The 27,228-nt window shown below is 41.3% G+C and overlaps 3 protein-coding genes across 7 annotated transcripts; 2 read left to right on the top strand and 1 right to left on the bottom strand.

The window, feature by feature from the left end:
* The first annotated feature begins 4,739 nt into the window (after nucleotides 1–4,739).
* rcbtb1 (regulator of chromosome condensation (RCC1) and BTB (POZ) domain containing protein 1) lies at nucleotides 4,740–9,067 on the top strand. Of its 3 annotated transcripts, none has more exons than XM_020591889.1 (13): nucleotides 4,740–5,116; nucleotides 5,755–6,059; nucleotides 6,137–6,287; nucleotides 6,406–6,563; nucleotides 6,716–6,874; nucleotides 6,963–7,070; nucleotides 7,143–7,285; nucleotides 7,549–7,612; nucleotides 7,893–8,019; nucleotides 8,144–8,270; nucleotides 8,356–8,507; nucleotides 8,599–8,729; nucleotides 8,873–9,067. In XM_020591889.1, exons 2-13 carry the CDS (start codon nucleotides 5,877–5,879, stop codon nucleotides 9,011–9,013), a joined length of 1,644 nt encoding a protein of 547 aa, XP_020447545.1. In that variant the 5' UTR covers nucleotides 4,740–5,116; nucleotides 5,755–5,876; the 3' UTR covers nucleotides 9,014–9,067. The 3 variants fall into 3 exon arrangements, with proteins under 3 accessions (XP_020447545.1, XP_020447547.1, XP_020447546.1); XM_020591891.1 differs by having other exon boundaries at nucleotides 4,741–5,116; nucleotides 5,755–6,002; XM_020591890.1 differs by lacking the exon at nucleotides 4,740–5,116 and adding an exon at nucleotides 5,327–5,453.
* A 726-nt stretch (nucleotides 9,068–9,793) lies between these two features.
* cdadc1 (cytidine and dCMP deaminase domain containing 1) lies at nucleotides 9,794–16,276 on the top strand. 3 transcript variants are annotated; one of them, XM_020592085.1, is made up of 12 exons: nucleotides 9,794–10,067; nucleotides 10,507–10,618; nucleotides 11,436–11,536; nucleotides 11,698–11,875; nucleotides 12,432–12,735; nucleotides 12,862–13,068; nucleotides 13,175–13,299; nucleotides 13,766–13,815; nucleotides 14,184–14,353; nucleotides 14,433–14,622; nucleotides 14,920–14,968; nucleotides 15,076–16,276. In XM_020592085.1, the coding sequence occupies exons 2-12, from the start codon at nucleotides 10,519–10,521 to the stop codon at nucleotides 15,171–15,173; spliced, it is 1,572 nt and encodes a 523-aa protein (XP_020447741.1). In that variant the 5' UTR covers nucleotides 9,794–10,067; nucleotides 10,507–10,518; the 3' UTR covers nucleotides 15,174–16,276. The 3 variants fall into 3 exon arrangements, with proteins under 3 accessions (XP_020447741.1, XP_020447739.1, XP_020447738.1); XM_020592083.1 differs by having other exon boundaries at nucleotides 9,795–10,067; nucleotides 10,425–10,618; XM_020592082.1 differs by having other exon boundaries at nucleotides 9,795–10,067; nucleotides 10,417–10,618.
* An 83-nt stretch (nucleotides 16,277–16,359) lies between these two features.
* On the bottom strand, nucleotides 16,360–27,162 carry cab39l (calcium binding protein 39-like). Its single transcript, XM_020592086.1, has 9 exons — nucleotides 26,807–27,162; nucleotides 22,166–22,292; nucleotides 21,733–21,897; nucleotides 21,415–21,533; nucleotides 21,166–21,334; nucleotides 20,792–20,851; nucleotides 19,563–19,628; nucleotides 18,893–19,036; nucleotides 16,360–18,748 (listed from the first exon to the last, which is right to left on the bottom strand). The coding sequence occupies exons 2-9, from the start codon at nucleotides 22,265–22,267 to the stop codon at nucleotides 18,569–18,571; spliced, it is 1,005 nt and encodes a 334-aa protein (XP_020447742.1). The 5' UTR covers nucleotides 22,268–22,292; nucleotides 26,807–27,162; the 3' UTR covers nucleotides 16,360–18,568.
* Between the last annotated feature and the right edge of the window lie 66 nt (nucleotides 27,163–27,228).

Raw genomic sequence — 27,228 nt, 5'->3', positions numbered from 1 at the left:
TGCGTTCGCCCGTCCGGGGAGGGGGGGGAGGGGGGTGCGGATACCGGGTCTCCGTCAGCAAGTCGGTGCTGGCATCCCTGGACCCATACAGCAGGCAAGTACTGCAGCAGGGGGGCTCTTTTCCAAACACACGCACACTCACTCAGCTCCACTCACACACCGTGCACACACACGCTAGATGCAGAAACCTCCTCCAGCAGCAGCGCAGGTTCTTTTGCCTCTGGTCAATGAAAGCGCACGAACCCGGCAGGTGAGTCCCTGCACTCTCCCACTCAGTGTTTTTCTCTTCTAAAAAGTCCTTATGAATATTTGGTCCGCGTTTCGGCCTCCACTTCTCTATAATCCATAAGCTCCAATGCACCAGAAAGCTGCTGCTGTCTATCTCCTCTTCCTCTCCTCTCTCTTCCTCCTCCTCCTCCGCTTCGTCTTCCTCACCTTGCTGATGAAAAAAAGCTGCTGGACTCTGGCTCTGCTGCCTCTACCACTGCAGAACTAAATGAAGAAGGAAAGAGGAAGAAGACCGGGTTTGGATCGTGGTCCTCCCGCGCTTCCCTGCTGCTCCGGCGTCTTCTTCGGCTGCACTTGAGACGACCGACGGTCGGTGAGGAGGTGCACTATCTACACCCAACCAGCAACAAAGGCTGAGCAGCGCAACATAACAGGAGTTCCGGTTGGCACTTTAAAAATAAAAGGCTTAAACATCACTTTTGGTTCGTTTAAACACCCTTTTAAACAAATCTGGTCAAGTCGCTGCACAACAGAAAAATGCCTCGAGCTACAACAATAAATCCAGAAAACTCAAGTTGCTGTTGAAGTTGAAACAAACAAAACCTAAAAAACAAAAACCTTCAGGCACTCTTGGTGGAGCAAGGAGTATGATAAATAATGAGAGAACCGTGCAAGAACTGTAACTGTACAAATGGCAAATTAAAGAACTTGATTTTTTTTGGAGGACTCTCAGTTTCACTTTCAATGTGACATTGAAATGTGATGTGAGGAGAATGTGCATGTCCTTTATGAGTAATTTTTATCATCTAACATTAAACAGCTTTTTGAATGTTTTTGATTTCCTGGTTGTTTAGTCTCTACTGCTGTTCCTGATCCTGTCCAATGCTGCGTTGCCCTGTTTTTAGGTGCCTTCAATTTGCTTATTTGTGCTGTGTAAAATGTAACATTCTGATGATGCTACTTTTCCTTGTGAGTATCGGTCCTAATGCTCTGTTGCCTTTATGTAACTTTTTATTTTAAGACTAATTGTTCTTTGGTACTACTACTTACGTACGCATGCGCCGCGCGGAGTGGCATTAATTTACAGCAGCTGTGTCCTCGTTGTGTTCTTTCCCGTGTTTCTATGAAGTTCTGTTCTTATGGTGGTCTCTGTTCTTATGGTGTTATGTTGGTTGTTCTCTATTGCTGCTGTAACACAGAAATTTCCCCACTGTGGGATCAATAAAGTACGTACCTACCTTTTCCCTTATGTGTTCTGGAATCTGATATGTGCCTCTTTTTCTCATACTATATTTTACATAGGTTATTATGTCTCACAAAGAAGTCAAGCAAAGGAAGTTAAAGCACAAAAACATTCAAATAAAAATTTACAAGGGCAACTTTTCCCCCAAATTAGGATAGCCATCCTAGTTATAAGCTGTTTGCTTAAAAATACATTAAAATATCTTTATATAAAAAAAGATAAAAAATATCCAGTTCCCTTACACGTTAACAATGTAGTATTAAAATATTCAGACACGTATGAAGACTTTCTCTTCTGTCTACAAAACAACCTGCACTGTTTTGGGCTGACCGTTTTACAGCCGTGCACATAAACTAGGCGAGTTTAGTTTGCGTTACGCTCGACTTTTATTGTGAAGGAAAGAGATACATCCGGTTTGCCTGTGCATCTTGACGCAGCTCTACTGAGAGGAGCTGTTTGCACTTACGTAGACACGTGGTGCCCACATCGTCAGTATCTGGACTGACTATGAACCATAACCGGTAATATTTGGGGGATGGCGTCACTGTTATGAGTGCGAGTCCAGCATGTAGCTGCCTTTGTCTCTCACGTATTGTCTCCTTCTGTTTATAAAAAAAAAAAACGCATCTTCAAACTTCGTCCAAAATCTGCCAGTTTAAAGCCACCTCTCCTGGCGGCAAATGCACACACCTGTTGCCTGGTTCCCGTGTAACACTGTGGTCTTCTAGTGGTCTTGTATGTATGGTCTCTGTGCAGCTACTTATTCCGAATTAAGTCATATCTTTTAGAATTTATTGTTTTACTGTGGTTGAAAAAACATTTAAACATTTACAATGAAATCCAGTTGAATTAAGTGTTGCTTAGTGTATCTGAAAATGCAGAATGCTCGGACGCACGCACGGTGACACGTATGTATCACTGGACAGCTGAAGTATCCATTGTAAGAAAAATCATATAAAATGTCAGTGTATGGCAACAAACGTCTGAAAAGCAGTTTAGTAGCTACACATCATTACATAGAGTTGTAGCATCTCCAAAGGCTTTTAAAACACACCATCCATTCTCTAGGTTTGTGGCTCATTTGCCTTTTAATCAGTCCATTTAAAACCCTAAACCCCAAACAGCAGTTTTACTCAGGGAAGAGGAAAGGCTTGTATATGCATGAGTGAAGTGCCTTTAGATGTGTGCAGTGTAATAAAATCCCATTTCTGAAGTGACAGAAATGAAAGTCAGGAGCATAAGAAGAAAATTCAACACACTGAAAACGCCATTGGTCCTAGTGGTGAGAAACAACAAATACACAACCATCACACAATACATCCACCACGGTATCGTTTGTTCAGACTGATCATAGCAAGCTATGACAGTTAACCTTACAAAGAGCCAGCTGTGTGAATGTATGTGCAAGACATCTGCATTTCTTTAAAGTGGTCAGACGCACTCAAATGAGTGAAATTCTGCAGTTGCACTAATGACCAATCCTGACAAATACTAAACTCCTAGCTGCACTGCAGTGTTGGCAGATGAGTCCAAGTGAATGGTCCTCACAACCCGCCATGTCTACTGCGCATCTTGTGACACATGGATCACAACAAAGCCCACGCATACAAAGGAAACACACACACTGCAGGATGACTGATGCCTGGCAGAGTTTGTTCATAGCCTGTTCACGACTTACTTTTGAGAAGCTCAAGCCTGCAGCATGCGGCTGCTGACATCAAGGGGCAAAATATCATCTGTACACACACAGGTGCTTCCACTCATTGAGCAAACAACAACGATGTGTGTGCATGATGTGTTTCTTATACAAAGCAAATAGATGGATGCAAGGAGCAGAAACAAAAAAGGAAAATGTGTGGGAAGGAGAAGGCTGCAGTAGAAAAACAGTATCAGTCCTTAATATTTATCTAATAAAGTAGCATGGAATTATAAAGGGAAAATTAACTTCTAGCTGCATTGATAACCTGTCTGTTCCTGGCCACAAAGCACATTTTTCTCTTGCTAGATAACAGGAAGAATAATGGCTTACAATTTACCAAGAAGATAAAGTATATTCACACTCCACAATCGAACCAGTTCAATGATGTAACACAAGTTCATGTTTTTTTAAACTGGCCAGCAACTTAACAGCTCAATTTGTAGACTGAATGCCTATATGTAGCCCAGTGGATGCCAGGCTATTGAGCAATAGTTTGACACTAAGCCTGCTGATCTATTGATCTGCTGGTGACAGCTATAAGAGACAAGCACAACATGAAATATCATATAAATACCCTCTGAGCCACAACACAAGCATAGCAATCCAAACTGGGGGGATTTTCCTGCTTTGCAAGGATTCATATTTAATGTGATCCCCTGTGACAGAAAACAAATGCTAGAAATATAAATCTTTTGGAAAACATCAAAACAAATTTGATTAATTTGATTGTTATGGACTCTGTTTTATTACCAATCAGTGAAATTATTCCACTCAGATAAGGTTTATAGAATGTGAAGTAAAAAGCTTAGACTTTGCAGATTTACCTAATTTTAAATGTACCTAATTTTCTGCATTATTACAAAGTTAAAAAGTTCATCTTAAAAATCACTTCATGAAAATGGTGTTCAGTAAAGTCCACTGTTTGTAAACCATCATTAATATCAGCCATGAAAACTGAGCTGACCCTATTTTAAAACCCTCAGGCCTAAAGCCTAATTCTCTGGCACAAAACTTCAGGAGCATCATAAATGATGCAGTACATTCAAGCTTAAAATCTAATGGGGAAGTACTCCACCTGCTGGGCACTGAGGAAAACTACAAGTAGGCGAGGCCGTGGTGGCAAATCCAGGATTTTTTCATAGTGAGATATAACTGACTTTTGAAAATGTTTTAAACTAAGAATTCACTCCAAAGCAACCAAACACTAAGCGAAAAGCATTTTAATGGGCATATAAGCATTCATAAATGAATAAATGAATGAATAAATTGAACTGAATACCCAGCCCTCGTTCTGGGTAAAAATGCACCTCAAAGTTATTCTGAGACTCAAATAAAATGTATTTGTATCAGAGGAAATTTGGCGCTGTTCAGCTGTTTCACTAAATTAATACGGGTCGCAATTTTACCGTTAAAGACTAATTTCGCTCTATTGTGTGGTTCACTGCTGCACTGCGGCGGAGGGATACGTTGAAGTATCCTTGCTATCAGACCAGGTGTATCGATATGAGACTGTCATACTTTGCACAGACAGAGGGAGTTGCATATTGTCCGTCTTTTTTTTTTAAAGCGTTGTCGCGTTCGGGGTGGAACCTTCAAGGTCTATGTGGACTGTAGGAAAAGTTACAACGGATAAGACCTATTCTCGCGCACGTAAGCAGCAATAAGGTCGTGTCGGGACTGCTTAAAGACCAACTTGAAAAATTCCTAATCTATAATTGAAATCCACCTCATTATTCAGTCCATTTGGTGATAATATGTTCAATTCATACACTATACCCAAGCCCTAAATACCCAGTATGTCCTAATGACCGGGCGAGACAACAGTGCGCCCATGCACTACCCAGTCTGGCGACAATACTGACGACGAAGAAGAAGCCGAACTTAATTTAAGTTGATTGGTTGATTAGTCAGGTATTGTGTTGACAACACGCGGCGAAACATTTCAGGTGGGCAGTCTCATACTACTAACTTATATATTGTAGAAGTCGATGTAGCAGTGATAGTGACACGTTGTAATTAAATGCTGTTGTTATCTTGTTTTAGTTGACTTGATGTTATGGAACGATGTTGTAGGTAGGAGGAGCATAGGAAAGCCCTTTATACTAGCTTCTTCTTCATCACTTAGTCTGTTGTGGTTTCTTAAAGTTACTAATAAAAAGGTTTTTTTTTACACTAGATATAAAAAGCATAATGTGACTTAAGTATCACAGTTTTAGCTCATTGACAATGTGGCATGTTTTGGATAGCCTCGATGGAGAGGACTCCCCGTGGCATCTTTTAAATGTTAGTACGAATAGAGTTTGGTGATCCTTTAAGCATAAGCAGAATCGTTTAGTCCAGCAAGGTTAAAACCAATATGGTCACCACTTCTCGGAATGTGAATTAACTTTGCATCATAATTAAATTAAACCAGTGATTTTCCAGTTCTCTCAAAGTTAAAAGTATTTCTACAAGACTCATTTCTGGTTTTCATACACAGATTCGAGAACCATGGATTTATTTTTGTATGCAAATCTGACTGAATCATCAGCCTTCCATTTTCTGCCTTGATTCACAAATATCTCTCATCTTATCCTGTCTGCAGTTTTGACAGGGGCGGTTCTGCACCTTGCCTGACCTCCACCAACAGTGCCACCTTCTCCTCACGCCCCCCTGTTCCTCCCTCCTCTCCCCTATCAGTTTGGACTCCTTTGTCCCGACTGAGTCATGTTAGATGTCAGTAAATGGCCCGTGTTCTCTTTGCTAAGCACTAAGCAACTAGCCACGGTCCAACAGGCCTGCGTCTTTGGAGCCTCCAGTAACGAAGCCATCTACATTACTCATGACAATGAGGTGAAGAGTGTGTGTGCCCCACATCAGAATATCTTGCCTCCTGAGGCTGCTCCTAAGGTGCTCAGTGGGAAGTGTACCCTGGGTTCTTCTCCCTTTTTGTTAAGTCCTCTGAATGTTTGTGTGTTATTTCCCAGCTATTTGTGGTTGGTTTGAACTGCAGTAGCTGCCTCGGTACTGGCAACACTGTGAGCACCATTGTGCCAAAGAAGCTAGACTTCCTGAAGGGGAAGAAGGTCATCAGCTTGAGTTACGGCAGCGGACCCCATGTCCTACTGGCCACTGGGGGTAGGTGATTTCTCATGCTAGTTACATCTATCTGCAGTTTACCAGTGTAGTTGTTCCTGTATGTAAACCACAGACTCTTCTGATCTTGACCCACTGTGTAATCTTTATTTTCTTGCAGATGGACAGGTGTTTGCTTGGGGGCACAATGGCTACAGTCAGCTGGGGAACAGGACCACCAACCAGGGTCTGTCCCCAGTCACCCCACACATACCAAGCAAAGTGACAGAGGTGGCTTGTGGCTCCTATCATTCCATGGCTCTCACTTGGGATGGCGAGGTAGCTGTGATTCTCATAACCTTTTTTTTGTATTATTCTGTTTGTACCTTAGTCCAGCCTGCTGATATTTTGAAGTATTTTGTTAGTTTACAGTTCTGCTTTAAAGGAAAACGTATAGATATTGGGGTGTGTGCTTATTTGTTCACCTCCAGCTCTTTGCGTGGGGTTACAATAACTGTGGCCAGATTGGTTCAGGCTCCACAACTAGCCAGCCCTTCCCCAGGAAAGTCGCCGGCTGCTTGGTGGGCAGGACTGTAGTGGGCATCACATGTGGACTGGCATCCTCCTTTGCTCTTCTCAACAATGGAGAGGTGAATATGGCATTACATGACATCTTGCTAAGAATGAAATTTGAAATCTGACTATCATACTGTAAAGAGTTGTTTTTTTTTTCTCTAGGTTCATGCCTGGGGCTACAATGGTAATGGACAACTGGGTGTTGGAAACAGTACAAACCAGCTGATGCCTTGCTGTCTTGCTGCACTCAAAGGGCTGCGTATTCATCAAGTAAGACAGCAAGCTAATTTAAAACTGTCTGGTGGTTTCACCGCAGCTCTGAAAGTATTTCTTCCCTTCCAGATTGTGTCAGGCTATGGCCACTGCCTGGCACTAACAGATGAAGGGCTGCTGTTTGCCTGGGGAGCAAACACCTATGGTCAGTTGGGAACTGGCAACAAGGGCACCTACCTCAGCCCAGTACAAATCATGGAAGGCAAGGACAGGTATGGTAGGAGGAGACAGACAGATGGCTGTGTACAGTGTGTATTTGTATGTGGAGAATAGACTCCCCCTTCCTGTTTCCTGTTCTCACGCACTCCCTCCTGGTCTGAAGTATCTGTCAGTGGACTTGTCTGGCCATAGACCAAGTTGTAGCAAAAACACAATTTTATGCATAATTGAAAATGACAAGCTCTAAAAAGGCAGGCTGTGCTATACAAAACCTGGTGTTAGTGTGGTAACATATTGACCATCTCTCATTTCCCAGGTTTGTGGAGGTCGCTGCCTGCCATTCCACAAATACTTCTGCAGCCAAGACCCAAAGTGGGCAGGTACTCGTACAGTGAATGTTGTCTGCTCATTTCATTACTTACACAGTGCAGAATGTTTTCTGTAAAAAGGCAGCTTTATTGCCATTCCCAAGTCTGTGCCTTTTTAGATACTTTATTGATCCTGAGGGAAGTTCAGGTATCCAGTAGCAATAGCAATGATGACTAAATAACAGCACCCAAAGTAAAGAAACATGTAAAAGTGTAAGACTAAAATACAAGAGGAAAAAGTATTAATATTAAAATGCAATATATATATCTCAGAACAGTACTTATCTTCCAGGTGTATGTGTGGGGTCAGTGTCGAGGCCAGTCCGTTGTCCTGCCACACCTCACAGAGTTCACCAACACAGACAACGTCTTTGCCTGCTTTGCAACACCCTCTGTCATGTGGAGGCTCATGTCTGTAGGTGAGAGTCAGCCCTATGTAGGAGGAGGACAAATATTTACAAAAGTATTGTCATTTATTTTTAAATGTCTGAAAATATTAAATGAAGAAATTGTCCTAAGTACTGAAATGCATTTATGTTCTAGAGCATGATGACTTCCTGACAGTTGCTGAGGCTCTGAGGAAAGAGTTTGACAATCCAGAAACGGCTGACGTTGCATTCAGCATTAAAGGCAGATTAATTCACGTTCACAAAGCTGTGCTGAAGATCAGGTGCCGAGAAAACAGACATAGAACTAAACCGTATTGAACTGGGGATTGATACTCGGCCTTCTATAAAGTCTTTTGTCTGGCGTAGGTGTGAGCACTTCCGATCGATGTTTCGCTCCCAATGGACAGAGGATCAGCAGATGGTGATAACCATTGACCAGTTCTCCTACCCTGTCTACAGGGCCTTCCTGCAGTTTCTCTACACGGATACTGTCAGTCTTCCCCCTGAGGATGCCATCGGTTAGCACACAACAGTTCAAATACTGCGTTCTCTCATTTGCATCTCTTCAGCTTGAGTGTTGATACGTGTGTGTGTGTGTGTGTGTTGCAGACCTGTTGGACCTGGCCACATCGTACTGTGAAAGACACCTGAAACGCCTGTGTCAGCAGATCATCAAGAGAGGAATTACTGTTGACAATGCCTTCACCCTGCTGTCTGCTGCTATACAATATAATGCAGAGGTACAATATATAGACTGTACTGTGGTTCGTTCATCTTCCCTTTACTGATTTAGCCTATTTATCTTACTGCTCTTATGCTTCAAGAGGGTTCAGGTCCCTTTTGTACATCACATTTTGTATTTCTAACCATTATCTTTTTGCAGGAACTGGAAGACTTTTGTTTTAAGTTCTGTGTCCGCCATCTTACTGAGGTAACTCGGACTAAAGCCTTCTGGCAGGCGGACGGAGGGCTGCTCAAGCAGTTAATCAGCAGGGCCAGTCGCTGTGGAGCCTTCAAGTACTGAGTAGTATTGTAACAGTTTTTAATATAAATATAAACACTGTTCTGACCAAGTGAATGTGGTTGTGCTCCATGTGTAGCGTGCCACTGCTCCAGAGATGTCAGTACTGCTCACATTCCTAAAAGTAAGCAATGTACACAGCATCAGCCACAAGATGCTGGAGTGGAATTTAGGCTGCATTAGACTCGGATCTTAAATCAGAACTTTGACCATTTCCTGTGTATCTAGACTTGAATTTTATTTATTTTATCTCAGTGTTTGCATGGGCTGACATTCTTTTATTTTCTGGAAAAGTTCATCTGTGTCTTTGTTAGCTAACTGACTTGCACTAGTACCACTGTAATGAAACACATGAGTTACACCCGCTTTCATTTCTGTCATTTTCAGTTTGCAGTCTTTGTGTTCAGGCAAAACTCCTAGATTTAACTTATTTATAAAGGTTATTGAGTTGATAAAGACAAGCTCAACACATACAGCTGATCTGATCTGAATCCTACTGGCAGTTCTCATTAGACACTTGGTTTATTTTACTCAAACTACGGCTTTCCTATTTATATTAAGTTAAAATATTTAAATACAATTGAAGAATGTTTCATTAAAGTTTACAACAGCAGCACTAAATGTCTTAGACATGTTATTTTTTTATGTGAATAAATAAAATATAATGTATATATGTTCTCATTTGATGTGCATTTTGTACCAAAGTATACAATTAAAATTTTGTACTCAAGTGTGTATTCCTTGACATTATTTTAAATCATAGTTATTGTTGGCTGCAGATTTAAGTTTAAGACTAGTTAAAATCTTGTTTCTCGTTTGTTTTCCTGTATGTATTTTTTGTTTGCTCCAAAAGTATACAATTCCCGATAAGGTATAAAAGCAGTAATTGTATGGTAATACTAACACAGTGGTGTGCTGCCACCTAGTGAGTCAAACTGATATTAAACAAATGTACTCATTGTTGCCCCGCCCACTTGTTACGTTAGTTATTGCGGAAGTAACCCGGAACTTTATCAAGCCAGCGATTGTTAGCCGGGTTATAGCATAGAGATACAAAGTAAGGTCCACTTTCCTTTGAAATAAAAGGTTAAAATGCTGAAGCAAATGTATGAATTATCCATAACGATCAAATGCAGATGCTTTTAAGTGCCAGTCCAGTTACACGTTTTGCAAAGAGATTTTCGTGGATTTTACTATAACGAAGTTTAGCGTTATTTGTTAAGTTTTGCTAGCAAGACAGCGTGAAACTATTGTTAACGGAAGCTTGACATTTTAGCGCAGTTAGGCATACTATCAAGGCAGCTTGCCTGTCTCATAAAATTAAATATTCGCTATTAAATGCAGATTTGATTGTCTTTGCAAGTAACTACGCCGAGTTGTCTGTTGGGATCTTAATTTGAAAATAGTCTTTTAGGTACCCGCTATACATTGAGTTCAAGTTGAACCCTTAGTGCTCTTGACTAATGTTAATCGAGCCGGTGATAATTTGTTATGAGCTGGCTGATTGAATGGAAGAAAGCGACCTAAGGAACCGAGCCGATCGGGGTGAATCCGTGCCAGATCGAGACACGAGAGACAGCAGCACCCAGACTGACAGCAAAGTGCAAGGTGGGTCAGAGTGAGGCAGGGGTTATGTTGTGACGCTAATGGTTTAGCTTGGTTTCTGTCACGTCACAAGAGCTGATATATGAGAAGCGTGTGAGATATTCAACTTAACCAGTTCAGCATGATATAGTAGCTAGTCTCGCACATTACAGTCTTGTGAATATGTTTAGGTTAGCAGGAGTCTGATAATCATCATGATTATCTCATAAGTTTAGCAAGTGGAAATAAAGTCATAGTTTATTCCAAACATTGTCCTATAGAAGAGTAATTCTTGTGACAGTGAGATATTATTGCAAAAGCAGCTGTCAGTTGTCATCACAAGGCAAACAAATAGGCTATCAATAAAAACCAGTACTTTCAGGTAAACCTTGTTTTTTACCCAGGTGATCTGTTAGCTCCATGCGTGTAATATATCTGAGATCAATTAGAGTATTTTAAAGGGAAAATCATAGCAGTACATTATAGATTTCATTACAATTTTCCTGGGGAATAAAAATAAAGATCAGATCCCTCCATACATGTAAAGCATTCCAAGAAACTGAGTCAACCTAAGTTGGCATGATGTAACTGTTTTGGATGTCAAATGGGTAACTGAGATGATGTAATACAGTTGTATAGGCAATGGAACATAACCTGTTTTTGCTGCTGTAGTAAGTGGAAGCAGCCTGAGGTGATTTGGGTGCATTCATTGTTTAACCCATCAGCATTGATCCCTGGTCTGGTTCACATACAGTTCTTTGTCACAAGTGTACTTACAGCTATGCACAGAGGCCAGGATGTCTCTTAACTGACCTGTATTCTGTGTTTTTGTCTCCTCCAGGTCATGGCCCCAGGTTATCAAAGGTAAACCTGTTTACCTTATTGAGCTTGTGGATGGAGCTTTTTCCTCAGGAGCAACCTGAAGAGGAGGACCACAGTCAGGTTGGTTTGTGAATACACAGAGGGATACACCACCTAAAATGAAATTAAAAACATCCAGCTTTTGTTTTGCACATTAAGCACACACAGCAGTGAGTTATAGTAGGCTCTGCACCAGCACTTACTCTCTGTGAGGTAATAGTTTCAAATCTGCTGTGTTTTAGATCCACGGGGTGGGCCTGGTGGTGGTGCAGGACAGTAAGGTGGTGGGACTCCACTGTTCAGGAGCTGAGCTCCATGCAGGACAGGCAGCCATTATCCAACATGGCACCCGCCTAGCCGGCTGTCAGCTGTACTTCTCTAGGAGACCCTGCGCTACCTGCCTCAAGATGATCATCAACGGTAAGAGGGAGAGGCAGAGAAACAAGAAAGCCTGCATACATCAGCCTGTCTAAGAACAATCTTCAAGGGCACATTGGTTATCCCCACAAAAAGAGGTGTTTTCATCTGTCCTGTAATGTTTACTGCTAATTTTCAAAAGCAAAATACCTTATTTGTTATTGCTTCACAGTAACTATATCATATCAAGGTACTTACCATAACATACCATAAGTGCAACCTATAAAGCATCAGTACGCCCTGTTAAAATCACACCTCCTCTGTATCTGCAGAGATATCAGAACATAAATGCTTTTCTGAGAATTTGTCAGACATTTTATGTCTCGGCAGGTGACCTCTTTGTACAGCTGCTTTCACTTTTGCCCTGACATAAAGATAATTTTTATTGCTATAGTGAATATTAAAACACACAGTCCAGCTGTTGCCAGTTACATTATTACAATGATTGCTGAGTTTTATTTGACATTATAAGAAATCAGCACTGGGCTGAACTTTGGAACTGTTTCTGCCTTCACTCACTAGTAGCCAGGAATAAATAGTGATTACTGCTGTTCTCCAGCTGGAGTCAGTCAGATCTCCTTCTGGCCCGGAGACCCTGAGGTCAGCATGCTGAGGTCCACCTCTACGACTCATTCAAACTCTCACTCACGCAGTCTACCTGACTGCACCATGGAGGAGGCCACACTGGACGCCATAGTAACAGAGAGGCTGAAATCCAACAGCCGTCCTCATATCTGTGTGCTGCTGCAGCCACTGGCGCCTGGCCTGGCACAGTCTGTCAGCGAAACATCCAGAGAGTGTGATTTCATGGAGAGAGTGACTGATGATGAACCAGCATTGAATGCAGAGGAGCTCTTCAACAGGTACCCCACTACACCTGCCTACCTTTGCTGCTGCAGCTTAAATAATAGAAGGGAATGTGAAATATGCTAATGCTAAAATATATATTACAGTTTTGCCACAAGCCAAATTTTGTTTTGCTTTTTCAGAGAGCGAATAAGACACCTGAAGGATTTCTCCAGACAGTTCCTGGTCGCACCGTCTCAGCAGCACCGAGAGATTTTGACCCATATGCATCTGGAGAACTTCTGTGTGGAGCCCTACTTTTCCAACCTCAGACACAACATGAGGGAGCTGGTGGAGGTTCTGGCTGCAGTGGCTGCTGGGGTGCCACAGCGACACCACGGCTTCTACAGGTTAAAAACCCTCTTTAACCATTTATTCGGGAATGGTAGTCTTCATGCACTTGTCATCCACATCTTTTATTTGTAGTTTTGTGATTGTGTTGTTTCTGTGACACAGGGAACAGTCTTCAACCCCTGAGTCATCACAGGCCAAGTCTTCACTGCCCCCTCATCATGAGGGTCTATCCCAACAAGTGGCATGTCATTTTATTATCCAAGCCAGACTGCTGGCCTATAGAACAGGTCTGCTCTCTGTTTGTCACAGTCATGGTACCCGCAGGGGATTCAGAATACCAGTCAGTATATTGTTTCAGGTCAGACTACACAAGCAGATATTAAAAGTAAAAATAATAGGAATGTTGCCAATAAATAAGAGAAGGTAGTGAGTAATGAAGTGTTTGTCAGCTGTCTGACTATTCAAGCTAGATGACATCAGTCTGATCCCAGTGCAGTTTAGATGATTACCAGGTTATTAGATTCACACTGCTCCAACAACATTGGAGCTTTGGCATTTCAGTCACAGATGGATTTCCGTGTGTGAGAATCTAGCTAGCTACTCAGGTATTTAAAAAGCTGAGGCAACAGATGCATGCCTGTAGGACATTTTTCTAAATGACAGGCTTGAAGGTCACAGTCATTATAAACTGTTCTTGTGAGATTTTGCCATTTGTCTCCAGCTTCTTACACATAAAACTCATTTCCCTTCCAGAGGACCCTAAAGTGGGTGTGGGTGCTGTTATCTGGGCTAAAGGACAGTCGGTAAGCTGACCTTTCTTCCCTTTGGTTTTATTGGACTATTTTGTCTCCAGCACATGAATTATACTGTTTTGGCCTAAGACTTCAGATAAGGATTGAGACAAACAGGACATAGCTGATATATTAGCCACATAGAGATGCAGGTTTTTGTCCCAGTAGAATTAAATACATCATTTATGGGTGATTGCATTTATACACTGATATTTTTTGTAGGTGATTCAGTGTGTCAAGCTAATAGTTTCTGGCAAATCCCACTAGTCCATGACTCCAGAGTCATTCAAGTGTCTCGGTATTATATCACGCACCACAAATTTTACTGTGTTCCATGTCTCACTGATACTGTTGTTGAAGTGTTTTGAATCTTGTCCCAGCCTGGCTTTGAAGGAACGGGGGGTATGTACCTGGTGGGCTGTGGGTACAACGCTTACCCGGTAGGCTCCAAGTACGCCGAGTACCCACAGATGGACAGAAAGCAGGAGGACAGACAGAGACGCAAATACAGATATATTATCCACGCAGAGCAGAACGCGATCACCTTCAGGTCAGAACAGGCACTTTTGGTTTAAGCCCATTTGCTCAGAGCCACTGTGTGACAAGAGTGTTCCTCCTGATGCTTTTAGGGCTCGAGACATCAAACCGGGGAAGCCCACAATGATGTTTGTAACTAAATGTCCGTGTGACGAATGTGTGCCACTGATCAGAGGAGCTGGCATCTCACACATCTACACCAATGACCAGGACAGGGACAAAGACAAGGGAGATATTTCGTACCTGAAGTTCAGCAGTTTGAAGGATGTCACGAAGTTCATAGTGAGTACATGGATGGACAGATGAAAAATAGAATCCCCCATCCTTCTGCTCTCCATTTTATGATTTGGATTTTTTTAAGGTTTGACTTTTTATCAGATATGTTCATGTACTTTGGGGAAAAACCTGCCAATGTCACTGATTTCTGTTAGTATCACTGGAGACAGAAGATGTATGTTAATTTATTCCGTTTCATACTAAAATCTTAGTCTCAGCAGCTTGTGGATGCCTTGCTGATTCTGCATTTGAATGAAGTCGATAAGAATTAAGCATGTCCTTTGACATGTTTTGTCTTCACAGTGGCAGAGGAGCCCCTCAGTTTGCTCACCGTCCTCTCCTCACATTGCCAGTAAGCTCCTTCTTGTTATCTTCAAAATTGTCTTTTTTTCTGTGCAAGAGGTCTCATGATTTTGATTCTGATTTGGGACTACTCTGACCTCGTATTTTTTGTCACAGATGGTTATGTTGGGAAGCACAGCAGGCAGACTGAGCAGGAGAGCCGGAGCAACAAGAAGCTGTGCAACAGATCCCACAACTCACCTACTGTCAGCTGAACATCAGCTATGGACGGCTGAATAAGTGGATATACCAGAAACTACAGAATCATGTTTTTAACTTGTGTGCCACAGATGTGATATTTTATAGCTGCATAAATACAGCTAGAACTGGGAGAAATTGGATATTAGTCCTCTCCTCCCTCAGGATCAAATCTGTGCCACACACAGTTTCACATTATTTGCACTTTACTGCAGGGCCATTTTTGGAAAACTGATCATTAGTATGTTAGTTTATCAGGACACAGTGTCTTCCCTGTTTCCCTCCTGCAGACTGTATAATGTGCTGCTGAGTGTTTATGTTCTACACCATGCTGAGTGATAACAGACCAGCTGTAGCCAGATCTGGCAGTTTTCAGTTGAAGAACTGAAAACTGGGCTGTTTTAAATAAATAGGAACATTAGTGGTGTGTGATTGGAGGAGAGTCAACCAAGTGCTTTAAGGCTCAAAGAAGGGAGAGCCCTCCTTAAAACACTCTATCTGAAACTTTCCTCCCACTTTGTTGTTTATAAGTCTCATTATTAATAAATCACTGGCAGCGAGTCAGAGAGAACAAGCTGAAAAGCTTCTGCACACGCTGACCTTAAAGGGAATCCTCGAAGGAGGGATGTATGGATGGAGGAATGAGGTAAAGAGATGTATGGACACAACAAGGGCTGGACGATTCTTAAATGAAAGAAAAGAGAGTAGGTAGTAAAGATACCACAAAAATATATTTTTAAATAAGTGGCAAATGTGGAGTTTAATTGGTACACGGTGTTGGATGTACTGTCTGTATGGTTACGGATGTAGCTCCCGTTGACCTGAAATGCAAAATGCACTCAGTTTGCATCTCATCTCAGGCTTGAAAGAATGAAAAACCTACTTATTATACTTGGTACAGACGAAGAAGCAGCCACACAAGGAGGTACAAGACTGATGATCCAGATGAAAGTGTGCTTCAGTATTAAGACACCTAACAGTTCAGTATTAATAACTTTACGGCAAATGACCACACACACACACCCACACAAACACAACATGCATTCCCATCTTTTTATTTGCTGTGAATGTGGTACAATAGCATCAGTGTGGAAAATAAAATATCTGCTCTTGGAGAGGACACTGGGAAGTTAATGTGGAGTTTTGTTTGTTGCTTTTTTGGCTCAAGTGACATGTCTGGTGTACAGTAAAGCTGGTTGCATGTTAAATTCTGATCATATAAATACTGTCACAGCTTATGACATTAAGATTAGCTGGTATTCTCCACTGAACAGACAAAACACTGAGAACGTTTTCCTCCATTTTTCACATTAAAACCCAAAATGGTGATTAAGAGGTTTACAGCTGTTAGTGAGCCTGTTGTCCTCCACTACCCTTATTTCGGTCTCATTTGTTGTATTTAACATGAGACAGCTATAGAAGACCATGAAATTTACTTTGAAATTGTTAAATCTGGTGCTTTAAAGGGTTTTTTTTTTTTTATTAATCTTGCCTCCATTAAACAAACTTATTTGAGCTACAGTTGAAGATTTTAAAGTAAATGCACGTCAGTTATTGATTAGGAAATCGGAGTTTTACTGAATTTGGAACCAGTGTCTTTTTTGAGAAAATGGAAACATTTCTCATTTCTAAGTCAAATATAAAATTGACACTGCTTTAAAAGAAGTGTTTTATCCTCTTGGTTTTACACATTTCATGGTCCTCTGACTACACGTGCATTTTTCAGTTACTTTTCAGTGTTGAAACCTGTCGCAGATCATCTTTGGCCTCACTCAACAAGTTGCCTGATGATTTTGTAGCTGATAATTTGTAATTCAAATGTTGAATCAGCACTACTTTGGCAACAAACTCAAACTGGCAAGAAATCAGCTGCTTTCACAGCTTAACTCAAATATAGTGAGTTCAGAGGTTCACTGCTTAATCACAACAAATATGTTCAATCCAGAGCATATTTTCACCAACATAATTAAGCTCCCCCTAAAAAGATCCTGAAAATACAAAAGAAAGATGAGCAAAAAGAAGGGAAAACACCAAACCAAAAAAGGCACCTCTGACTGCTCACCTGTTTCCTTTCTAACACCAACATCGGCTCCAAATCAGAGTGAAACACCTGCTACAGTACAGAAAGAAAAGGAGTAAAACAAACAGCCATCTTCCCAGCTACACACAGCAAAGTGCCTGGCAATGGCACTCACTTCAGGTGTACAAATCACTAACTTTACACAGTAAGAAATTAAACTATCCAAAAAAAAAAAAAATACCATCAAGCAATGTGAAAACAATAATCAGCTTAAGATTTAACCAAAAACATTTTGAATAATCATTATTATACAGAAAGTGCTATTGGCCACCAGCAAAGAGAACCAGTGATCAAAATGAATGAAGCCTACTGCAGCCCAGTGTCACAATTCAATCAAAAAGGCCCTTCATTCAATTAATTACTCCTTTTGTTGGCAGGTTTTGGTCAGCACCTCTATTCTCAGCCTTATTAGAGCTCATTTGGTTTATCAGATAACACAGAGACTAACTTGCAGGTTAAACAAACTCAGATAACTTAAGACTGCAAGATTACACTGAGAAAATCCAATTAGAACCATTATAAACCAGGGCCATTTAAACTCTTGCAGTGCCAAATTTTGTGATCTTTGACAGCTTTCATAGCCCAATGTATGTATATTGTTTAGTCTGTTCCCAACTTCAGCGAACTACATCATCATCGCTTACTTTTTGAGGAGTAGTCAAGAAGAGGAGACCTGTTCCATTTCAGCATGAATCCATGAACCTACGTCTGTTGGTACTTTTTAGTTGTAGCAAGAGAAAACTTGAGCAATCACTGGCTTTGGCCATACAAGAACAAAGATGTTTGGCTAGCAGAAGGCAAATTAGCGTTACCATTCAGCTAATGAAAGCTTCTAGGAGCAACAGAGAATGTGTTTCACACTTAAGATGTTCTCACTCTGAAGTACATTTTTGCCTGATCCTGATCAGACAGCTTTAAAGAAATCCAGAAATTCATTATTTTTCTGATTTGCAGCTACTTCATTTAAACAGCTAAAACTTATGTACACCTGCAGTTGGTGATCAAATTACAAAAATGGACCATTTCAGCTGAAGCCTTTTAACCTCTGGTTCTCCCAATGAAGCAGATCAGCTGCCTCCAACACCAGGGGTTGTGGCACTACATGCTACAGGTGAAAAAAGTCTTTAATAAAAAAAAAAAAAATTTACAAAAAAAGATCTGTGATTTGGAACCACTCTTGCACAAGTTTTTAATGAATCAACAAAGAGAAAAATGACAAATAACATCTTGAAGATTTTTTTAAATAGATAACTATTATTGTTAAGCTGTTTTATTTTCTATCTCTCTTCCTATCCATAAAAAGTAGGGTAGTGGGAATGGAGGGACGCCTCTCTAGGAGGTCGGTTTCTTCAGATCCCTGATCTGTTTGATTAGGTAGGTCTTCTCGTCATTGAACTGCTCGTCATCTGTGCGATCCTTCTGGAAGTTGCTCAGGAAGTCGATTAGTTTGGTCTGGTTCTTGAGCAGGATGTCGACGATGGGCTGCGTCTTGTTGGGGTTTGCTACAAACACCTGAGGACAGGAGCGGCCGAAAAACAAAACAAAACACGTCAACTAAGAGATTTTGTAATAAGCCAGTATGGCATTTAATCTATAGATTGAGATTTAGAGAACACACAAGGAGGGAAGGACACACTGCCTGCACAAGGTTTCTACCTTAAATACATGGAATGCCTCAAACTGGATGTTGGGACTCTTGTCTCTGAGCAGATTCATCATGAGCTTGAGATTCTCAGGCTTGCTAATGTAGCGCGTCATCACTGTGAAGTTATGTCTGTCCAGTAACAGCTCGCCCAGAAGCTGGAGGAGAGATTATTCAGAGCCATGAGACAGAGACTAAATGTTAGAGAAGTCCATTCTATTGGATGTGGTAAAGACAGAACAAATGGTGGTAAAGCTACTGAGGGGTAACTGTTCAGGGTCCAAGGTCAGCTCCCTGCCACGGTAAAGGCTTTTACAACTATCCTTTGTAAAACACCCTTGAGCCTTGAGCAGAGGAAGCCAAAAGTGAAGCTTCCTGAGTTGATAGCTCCCTCTGTTGACTCTCCATCTTCTCTGACAGGGAAACTGTGGGAGCTGGTATCATAGCAACAAACAAACAATCCCTCGCTGGATTCTCATCCGCAAAACTGCTGACCGAAACACAGCCAAAGCTGCGGTTACCCAAGGTCACTGCTGTACTCTGTCCTCTGCACAATCCAAGGTTCAGTTGTACTGACCGAGTGCTAATTTAACTCATATATGAAAAAGCTTTAATAGGGTATTTACAGTGTTTGGGCATACTTTAAGAACTCTGACTACAAATCAACATGAGCCAAGGCCAAACCTTTAGAGACTGCCTCTTGGTGACGTAGTTCTCAGAATGCAGAAGCTTCTCATAGTCTGCAAACACCTGCAACAACATGAGAAACAGCTTACTAGACATTATTGAGACTTTCTGCCTGTAATTTAACATGTCTAGTCTTCAGTGTTTTGGAAATTTTACCATTTTAAGAAATGGATGAAATGGGAGATATCATCTTCTACTTCCACCAAACTTGCAAAGTAGATATCAGGCTCTGCCAAGTGACATTATCATAACTTTCTCTGAGGTTTTCATACCGGTGTGACATTCAGATATTTACCTCAGGCCATCAATGGCTAACATCAAATGGCTCACTTTACACTGTTTGTTTTATGTCCCTTACTCTAAAGAAAACCGTAAGAGCTTTATCTCAGAACTGTGGAATAAATGGCAGAAAACACTAAACCTTTGGCCTAGTTCCTGCACAAGAGACGTTCAATTTTCATCTTGAAGAACCATTAACACAATTATTAGTTTTTTCTACATTTCATAGTATATCACAGAGTATGAAACTATCTTGTGTAGCTAACCACAGTGTTGTATTGTGGCTCAGCCCCGTTCCATCGACTCTACTGAGCTCAAAGCACCGTCTCCTGCGACATCTGTCAACATCGACCAGGCAAAAGGGTGGTTTTGTGTGGAGTTTCTTCAGGCTGGGACCCCTGGGGGCCTCACCTATGAACAAGGCCCTTCTGCCTTGGAAAGCCAACAGCACAGAGTAGAGCTTTGTATGTGGAGATGCTGTGACACTGACGGGGCTTTTCACTGATTCAGTTTTCTTAGAACTTTCAGTGGATTATTCAGCAGTTTATTTCTTGCCTCCTACATATTGAATGGCCCCTCACACAGTGTGTTCAGGGTATTTTTGGATACATGACTTGGCCATTGAGTGCTACAGTGACTGAAACCTGATCTGGTCATGTATGTATCTATATGTGTATTTCCTCATTTGGAGTCTTACCTGGTCAAACACGGTCATTTAGAGCCATGGACAGTGTTGATGTTTATGTTTCCAAATGGCACTCAGTGGCTGATGTTCTGTGACCTCTGTGGGAGGCGGGGGTGTATGTGTTGCATGAATGTGTTCAAGGGTAGAGGGGAGGTAAGTTCCACATAGTAATACTGGTTGCATTAAAGTGTGTTAGTCATCCATCATATGTTTTCAGGCTAGTCCTCTATGGTGTTCATCAGTGTGTGTGTGTGCTACTCACAGCATCGTAATTCTGTTCGAGGTATTCAGCCACAAGCACTTTGTGTCTTGTCAGGAGATCCTGTAAGGAAAATTAAATCAAGTCTATGACATAACAGAGGCTTTTCATAGGAGTTGTGTGTAGTTCTGTGCACACATGCTGTATAATGATAAAGCAGGTAAAGCACTGGAACGCAATTTTACTGTTCTACTGTGACTTGTTATAATAATATGATGGCCAAGACAAAAAATACTTTGCGTTTGTACAGCAGTCTTCAAAAACCTGCACTGGTCAAACCTGAGGTGGTAGTAATGTCATTAGAAAGAGCAGACATGCAGTGACTATAAAAACATTTTCTACAGTTTCAGGTACGACTTAACAGCCTCAGGAGGCACCTTGAAGGTGGCGAAGGCGTCAGAGGCGATGTCAAAGGTGGACATCTCCACGTAGTTGAAGAAACTGCGAAAGTTATCCGAGTGAAGAACTATCTTGGCGAGTGGCTCGTGCCGAATACACTCCCTGAGCATGATCCCACAGTTCAACGCCACCTGGGGGGTCTCGTACCTTCAAACAGAGACAGAGTCCTTGTGTTACTTCTCTGGCAGCCGTTCGACTGTGTACAGTGCATACTGTGTCTGTCTCACCCTTTCAGCAGTATGAAGAGGACCTCTTGGTGAGAACAGAAGTATTCCACAGTGGGGCTCCTCGTCCCAATCTGCCTCCTCAGGATGTTGTTAAAGATCTGACACACATCCTTCTTCCCCTACAAGCACACACACACTTAAAATTAAATACAACTACTCTCTCTGCTATGTCCTATTCTTCATCTCTTTGATTATACCCTGTCCCCCTTCATCTTTACATTTGTCTTTCCCCCCATAATTGATATAAATATCTCAGTATAGTATAGTTTAGTATATATAGGGGACTGCCCTGTGAGGAACAACCCATTCTATTCTTACCTCAAAGTCTATGACCTGCAGGTTTTCTACCAGCGCTATCAGCTGGCCACTGTTGTACAGCTCCTGGGCCAGCTGGGCCACAGTCTCAGTGTGAGGCTCCTTATCATTGCTCCCATAGAGGATCTCTTTCATGGACACCAAGCACTTGGACACCTCCTCAGATGCCTGCAGAACAGAGAGGAAGAGTGGGAGGATATGGGAGAGGAGGAGACAAACATTAATAACTAAGAGCCATCCTGGTAAAGAGGAAGATTGAGAAAGCTACTTGCTTATGAGTCTGTGTGTGCATGTCTGAGAGACTCAACTGTCTTGACAATGAAGTGTCAGGAGATGACAAGACCAGGCTGGTCCATGGTCTAATTTCACAGAGGGCTGTCACCCTGGACACCCAGGCATTTACAGACCCACACAAAAACACACTATCCATCTGTACCTTCTCTGTCTTTTTTTCCTGTTTGACCAGGATGGCCAGGTTGTCCTTCAGGCTCTTGACGATGTCTGCCGGACTCTTATGGGGTTTACCGAACAGCGGCATGATGGACACACACTCACCTTGTGGCCTGGGAAACACACAAATACACATGCAGGCCATATGAAAGGGAAATTGATGAGAAGCTGATCCAGTGAAGAACACTAAAAATATGATTTTAACTAAAAATGACAGCGGAAGATCACAAATATTTACATGTAATCCCATGTACAAGGTGATTGAGTGTGAGGAAAAAAAGCAGCAGTGGCCTTCACAGTCCAGGCCAGGGCAGGAAACTTGTGACTGCTAATCCTCATCTGGGAATGTAAAGAGGCTAGTACCATCCCATTAACCCTAACCTAACACCCGCCTGCATTCCTTTCCACCCACCTCCATAACCATTACTCATTTGAACCATTTCTCTCTCCACTTGCTCCGCTGTTGCTTTCTTTCTTCACTCAAGTCATAAACAATGTTCACACCAGTTTCCTGAAAGCCAGAACTATAAAGTTATAGAGGACGTGTCCATGAGGGGATGGAGCTGCTGAACTTCATACTGCAGAGCAACTTGCATTTGTAGTCCTGTTGCTCACTTGATCGCAAATCAGTCGCAACACTTCAAAAAGCAGTAACACAATAACAGGAGAATTAAGAACCCCAGCATTAAAAGAGCTGTGTGTCCGATTTCCCAAGACGACACTAAAACAAAGTGGTAAACTCTGAGCTCTACCCGGGATTTATTTCATCCGTTTTGTTAGAAAAAAAAATCGAATTACATCACAAAAAACCAACACACCATATCAACTTTAGACTTCATGAAGTTGTCATAAAGGGCCCGTCCACCACAGGGCACCATAACAAGATAAGAGCAGCTGCAGCTCACAGTGCAACAGTGATATAATGAAGCACACAAGCCGATCCTCTGCAGAGATATTTGAGGAGAGCACAGTGACTCAGTGCTTTCCCCAGAATGAGGGAGAAACACAGGCAGCTGCAATTAAACAACACCGTTTGCTTGAAATGTCAGAAAACACAGAACATTTCATTTGTATAATTATATAAGACGGTTCTTCAACACAGACAAAACCAAGAAAACAGCTCAGAATGAAGTCACAAATTTCCACCACACTGACTCGCAGCGTTCAACATTTCTGTCTAGATTTAAAGGGCTTTAATGATACAGTAGCACCGTCTCCCCTGGCTGAGCATCATGCTCAGGTTTTAAGTGTCCTGGTGATGGGTTTTTTCTGGCATATAGACAATGGCATTCGTCAGAGGGTAGATTGCAGTTAACAAATAAGATGCTTCACAAGCTTAAAGATAATATCAAGGAAATGTATTGCATTTCTACTGTTTCCTATTTTGTTATTAATGTTACAAGGACCCTTTGAACACACACATGGAGGTGCTTTACTGGGTTTACAATATTAAAGTCAGGGTATAAAGTTGTGCTTTTGACTCATGAATGTTTAGGAAAACAAAATCCACTAAAACTCCTACTGTTTCACTTTATGTCCTAACTAAACTTCAGTCCAGTCAATATTTGTCAAAGGATAAAACAGGCAATGAGGAAGAACAGCACAGCACATGTATTTGCACAGACCTTCCTGCTTTTTTTTTTTTTAATCTAATCATATCACAGACTGCTGTGACAGGTAATGTTTCCACACTGTGGTTCAACCTTGTTGCTGCAGCTGTAACTAAACTAAATGTATCAGATTATTACAAAGTACTTAAAGGGTCACTTTTAATCATCTAATAACACATCTAAGTCATGGAAAGCTTCAACAGTAGGTCACCACAAAGCCTCGATTTTCACTTGTAGCCAGCTTAATATTGACTACATGTAATGAAATGAAATGAATCTGGTGCCCGTTGAATTTGAACACACACACAACTAGCTGCTCTGCATGAGTATAATCTAACAGGACAATGTTTCAGCTGTAACGGAACACTGAATGAGCTTTATATACAGAATTATGTATATAAAGGGGGGAACAGAAATGACAGAGAATCAAATTCAACATGATTATAAAGAAAAATAATTCCACTCCTGTTTCATTTCTTCTATTGGCATTTGATATTTGCACCATAACTATGTACAGAGATAACATGACAGTTTGACCACTAACTTTAAAGGGCACACAATTTTTTAATGAAATATTTATTCAGAATATCTAATCACTGTTGCTGATCTACCTCCATTAAATGTATAACTGACCAGTAAAGTTATTTAGCCCAGGTTCACTACCCTGTCAGGCTCACACAGGCTCACACTTTTGTGACAATTACACACAGTGTGACACGTACAGACTGCACAGCAGCAGGAGGCTTTGATGACTCATTGATGACATTCCAGCGTAGCGACCTGTCACACCTACTGTACACGCCATTCAGCCAAGAGTAGTAGTGAATACAACTTTCATGGCTTGAGGTTTCAGGTTGGTCTGAAATGTTTAAACAATTAACTCACAAATTTAAAAACGTTTACACACAGCTGCTAGTGCATCTGAAATTAATAAGATGCCATGTCTTAAACCATTCAGTAGTTCTTCGCAAATCATTAAGTCAAGAACTTATTCAACAATGTAATGTGTAATTTATTCCTGTCTGGAGTGTAGACGCAGCCAACCATGACATACTGTAAGACACACAGCTGGAATTAGAAGCATTCAAGGAGGCGTGAGGAGGGTGTTTAACTATCTCACTCCCTCGCTGCTGATATCAGACTGTTTGTAAAAGTCTGGCCCAAAGAGAGCAGATTTTTTTAACTGAATGATACTAAAGAAAATGACAAGCACTCTGTTGACCTCTTAGAGTACAACACAGCATATCAGGGTTAACTCTCTTTCAGAACAACAGTGTATCAAGAAGTTGCAATGGTTTGAGCTTATTAAATCAAAGGTAAGACCTACAGGTTCAGTCAAAATCAAAAGCTTTTTAGGTCCAGTTTGCTTTTAAAAAAAAAAGTACATTTGCTGCTTTGTTTATGTGACAGATGCCCAGACAGAGAAATGAGAATCCAAGAGTTTGAACTTATGCTGCTGCATCACAGCCCACCTCAGGCTACAAAGGGGTGCACTCTTTGCATACAGGGGGAGAGTCCTCTTCGAGGCACCCTGAAAGGAACACTTCCTATAAGGATAAACATGAGCTCATCATGTCCATCCTCAATACTGATACCGATGTGAAGTAAGAGTAGCCATCCCCTGCTGCAGGTACACACAGACTAGGAAACAGACTATTTATCCTTCCAAATCCAAGTTCTTTCATTGCTAACCTGAGCAACTGACTGGCAGAGCTACAGTATTAACAGGCCAGACATAACCTGGGATGCCAAGTTCAAGGCAAAACAACATTTTAACATAAATGTGGCCAAATGACACAAACAGATATATGTCAAACTCCTGCTCTGGTATAAAGTATCCACACCTGTTGTATATTTTACCAGCTTAATACTACTGTACATTAATGTCTTTCAGCAGCAGGCTCATACAGACTGACAAACCTGGACTATAATGTAGATCCTGTTACTATAAACACTTGCTTATTAAAACAGTTCATAGGTTGCTGCAGTTATGAGTAGTGACAGCCAGGCCTCTACTAACCAGATATGAGAGACTACTGTGTCTGAGTCTGATTCTGGTGTGTCAAGGTAAACGGAGGCACCCAGAGGAACACAGGATGCAAAGAGGTGCAGCTTTCAAAATTAAAGCAAAGCAGGTTCAGAACATCTTCTATGACCAGCAACTCAAAAAGATGTTCAGTTTCTCAGAGAAGACAGAGAGAAAAAACATCTGCCCACAAGTAATCGGTTTTTAAAACAGACGCCAATAAAAACTGACAAGTCAGCTCAGCTCTAAATGCAATATATATCAAGTTTACTTCACTCAATTAATTTTGTCTACCAAGATAAACTTCAAATACAACCCCCCTTTTTCTCCGTTCATCAGTAAATGTTCAACATCCAACAATATTCAATTTTCAGTGATTTCATACCTAATTTGATTAGGAAATGTTTATATAAACTTCCTTAAACAATTAATCATCATCGTCGTCATCATCATAATAAATCTGACAACCAAATAATCAGGTAGATCGTTATTCTACTGCAGTTTGCAACATTGTGAACGCTTTTATTTTCAAATATGTGACCGGAAGCTGCATTGTTTTCATTGTGGCTGGCCCCACGCTGGTTGGCAAACTAACAGCAGAGGAAAAAAACAAAATATACACAGTTTATGTGCTACTGAAGAATTAACGATTCCATGAAGGACAGTATTTGAAAGAAGAGGAGCTTGTAAGGCAGGCGGCAGTAAAAAGCAGATAAGGCCGCATAAACGGTGCCAGACAATGTGATTTAACCAGGCTACACCCCTCTCGCCTTCGGCTAAACTCCCTTTTTGTTTGACAGATTTCCAGAGCTAATCACAGTTGTCTGTGATTTCAGAAACAAGTGAACATTACGGGGGTCTAATGTATCCACATAATAGACATTTAAACGCATCAAACCCGAGTGAAGTTATAAAGACTGTCAAAAGCTGTAACATCACTCGGTGAACTGGAAGCTATTACTCGACAGTATAGGCTAGAAATGATACTTACACTGGGAAGATGTTTGGTTAGGTATCTTTAAATGTCCTGACCGTTTCTGTCCCGCTTCACAGCGCAGCCGATCCTCTGAGATAAGCGCCTGTGATCACGCCAGGTCTGTCTGTTAGCAGGAAACTCCGCTAAAATGTGTTCAATGCAATTTAAAAAATGAGGAATGTGTTAAGAAGGTAGTGCACAATCCCATCTGTTCGCGTTCCAGTCTTCTGTCAAGTTAGCATAAAAAAGATTAGAAGTTTCTGGTGAAATTTTTCAGAATAAAACCACCACTAACCCTAATGTTGCTAAAATGAACGGAAATATAAAATGAAAATAAATTGTAACATTCAAACTAAATTTGTTGCTAATAGTAGAAATTCTGTTTAGGTCTAATAATTCAACCAATATCCATCTAGTTTTTTCGCTTTCAGGTCGTG

The sequence above is a fragment of the Monopterus albus genome, unplaced genomic scaffold (assembly GCF_001952655.1).
Source record: "Monopterus albus unplaced genomic scaffold, M_albus_1.0 scaffold16.1, whole genome shotgun sequence".
NCBI classification, from domain to species: Eukaryota; Metazoa; Chordata; class Actinopteri; order Synbranchiformes; family Synbranchidae; genus Monopterus; species Monopterus albus.
Note: the sequence above shows the minus strand (reverse complement) of the source record. Positions and strands in the feature narration are given on the sequence as shown.

Coding starts and splice junctions, on each gene's coding strand:
- rcbtb1 (XM_020591889.1), top strand. CDS start 5,877: ATGTTAGATGTCAGTAAATGGCCCGTGTTCTCTTTGCTAAGCACTAAG. Junction 6,875..6,962: donor CTCTTCTCAACAATGGAGAG/GTGAATATGGCA, acceptor TTTTTTCTCTAG/GTTCATGCCTGGGGCTACAA. Junction 8,271..8,355: donor AAAGCTGTGCTGAAGATCAG/GTGCCGAGAAAA, acceptor TGTCTGGCGTAG/GTGTGAGCACTTCCGATCGA.
- cdadc1 (XM_020592085.1), top strand. CDS start 10,519: ATGGAAGAAAGCGACCTAAGGAACCGAGCCGATCGGGGTGAATCCGTG. Junction 13,300..13,765: donor ACTGCTGGCCTATAGAACAG/GTCTGCTCTCTG, acceptor TTTCCCTTCCAG/AGGACCCTAAAGTGGGTGTG. Junction 14,969..15,075: donor GTCCTCTCCTCACATTGCCA/GTAAGCTCCTTC, acceptor TTTTTGTCACAG/ATGGTTATGTTGGGAAGCAC.
- cab39l (XM_020592086.1), bottom strand. CDS start 22,267: ATGCCGCTGTTCGGTAAACCCCATAAGAGTCCGGCAGACATCGTCAAG. Junction 20,852..21,165: donor ACGCCTTCGCCACCTTCAAG/GTGCCTCCTGAG, acceptor TTTTCCTTACAG/GATCTCCTGACAAGACACAA. Junction 19,037..19,562: donor CCAAGAGGCAGTCTCTAAAG/GTTTGGCCTTGG, acceptor TCTCTCCTCCAG/CTTCTGGGCGAGCTGTTACT.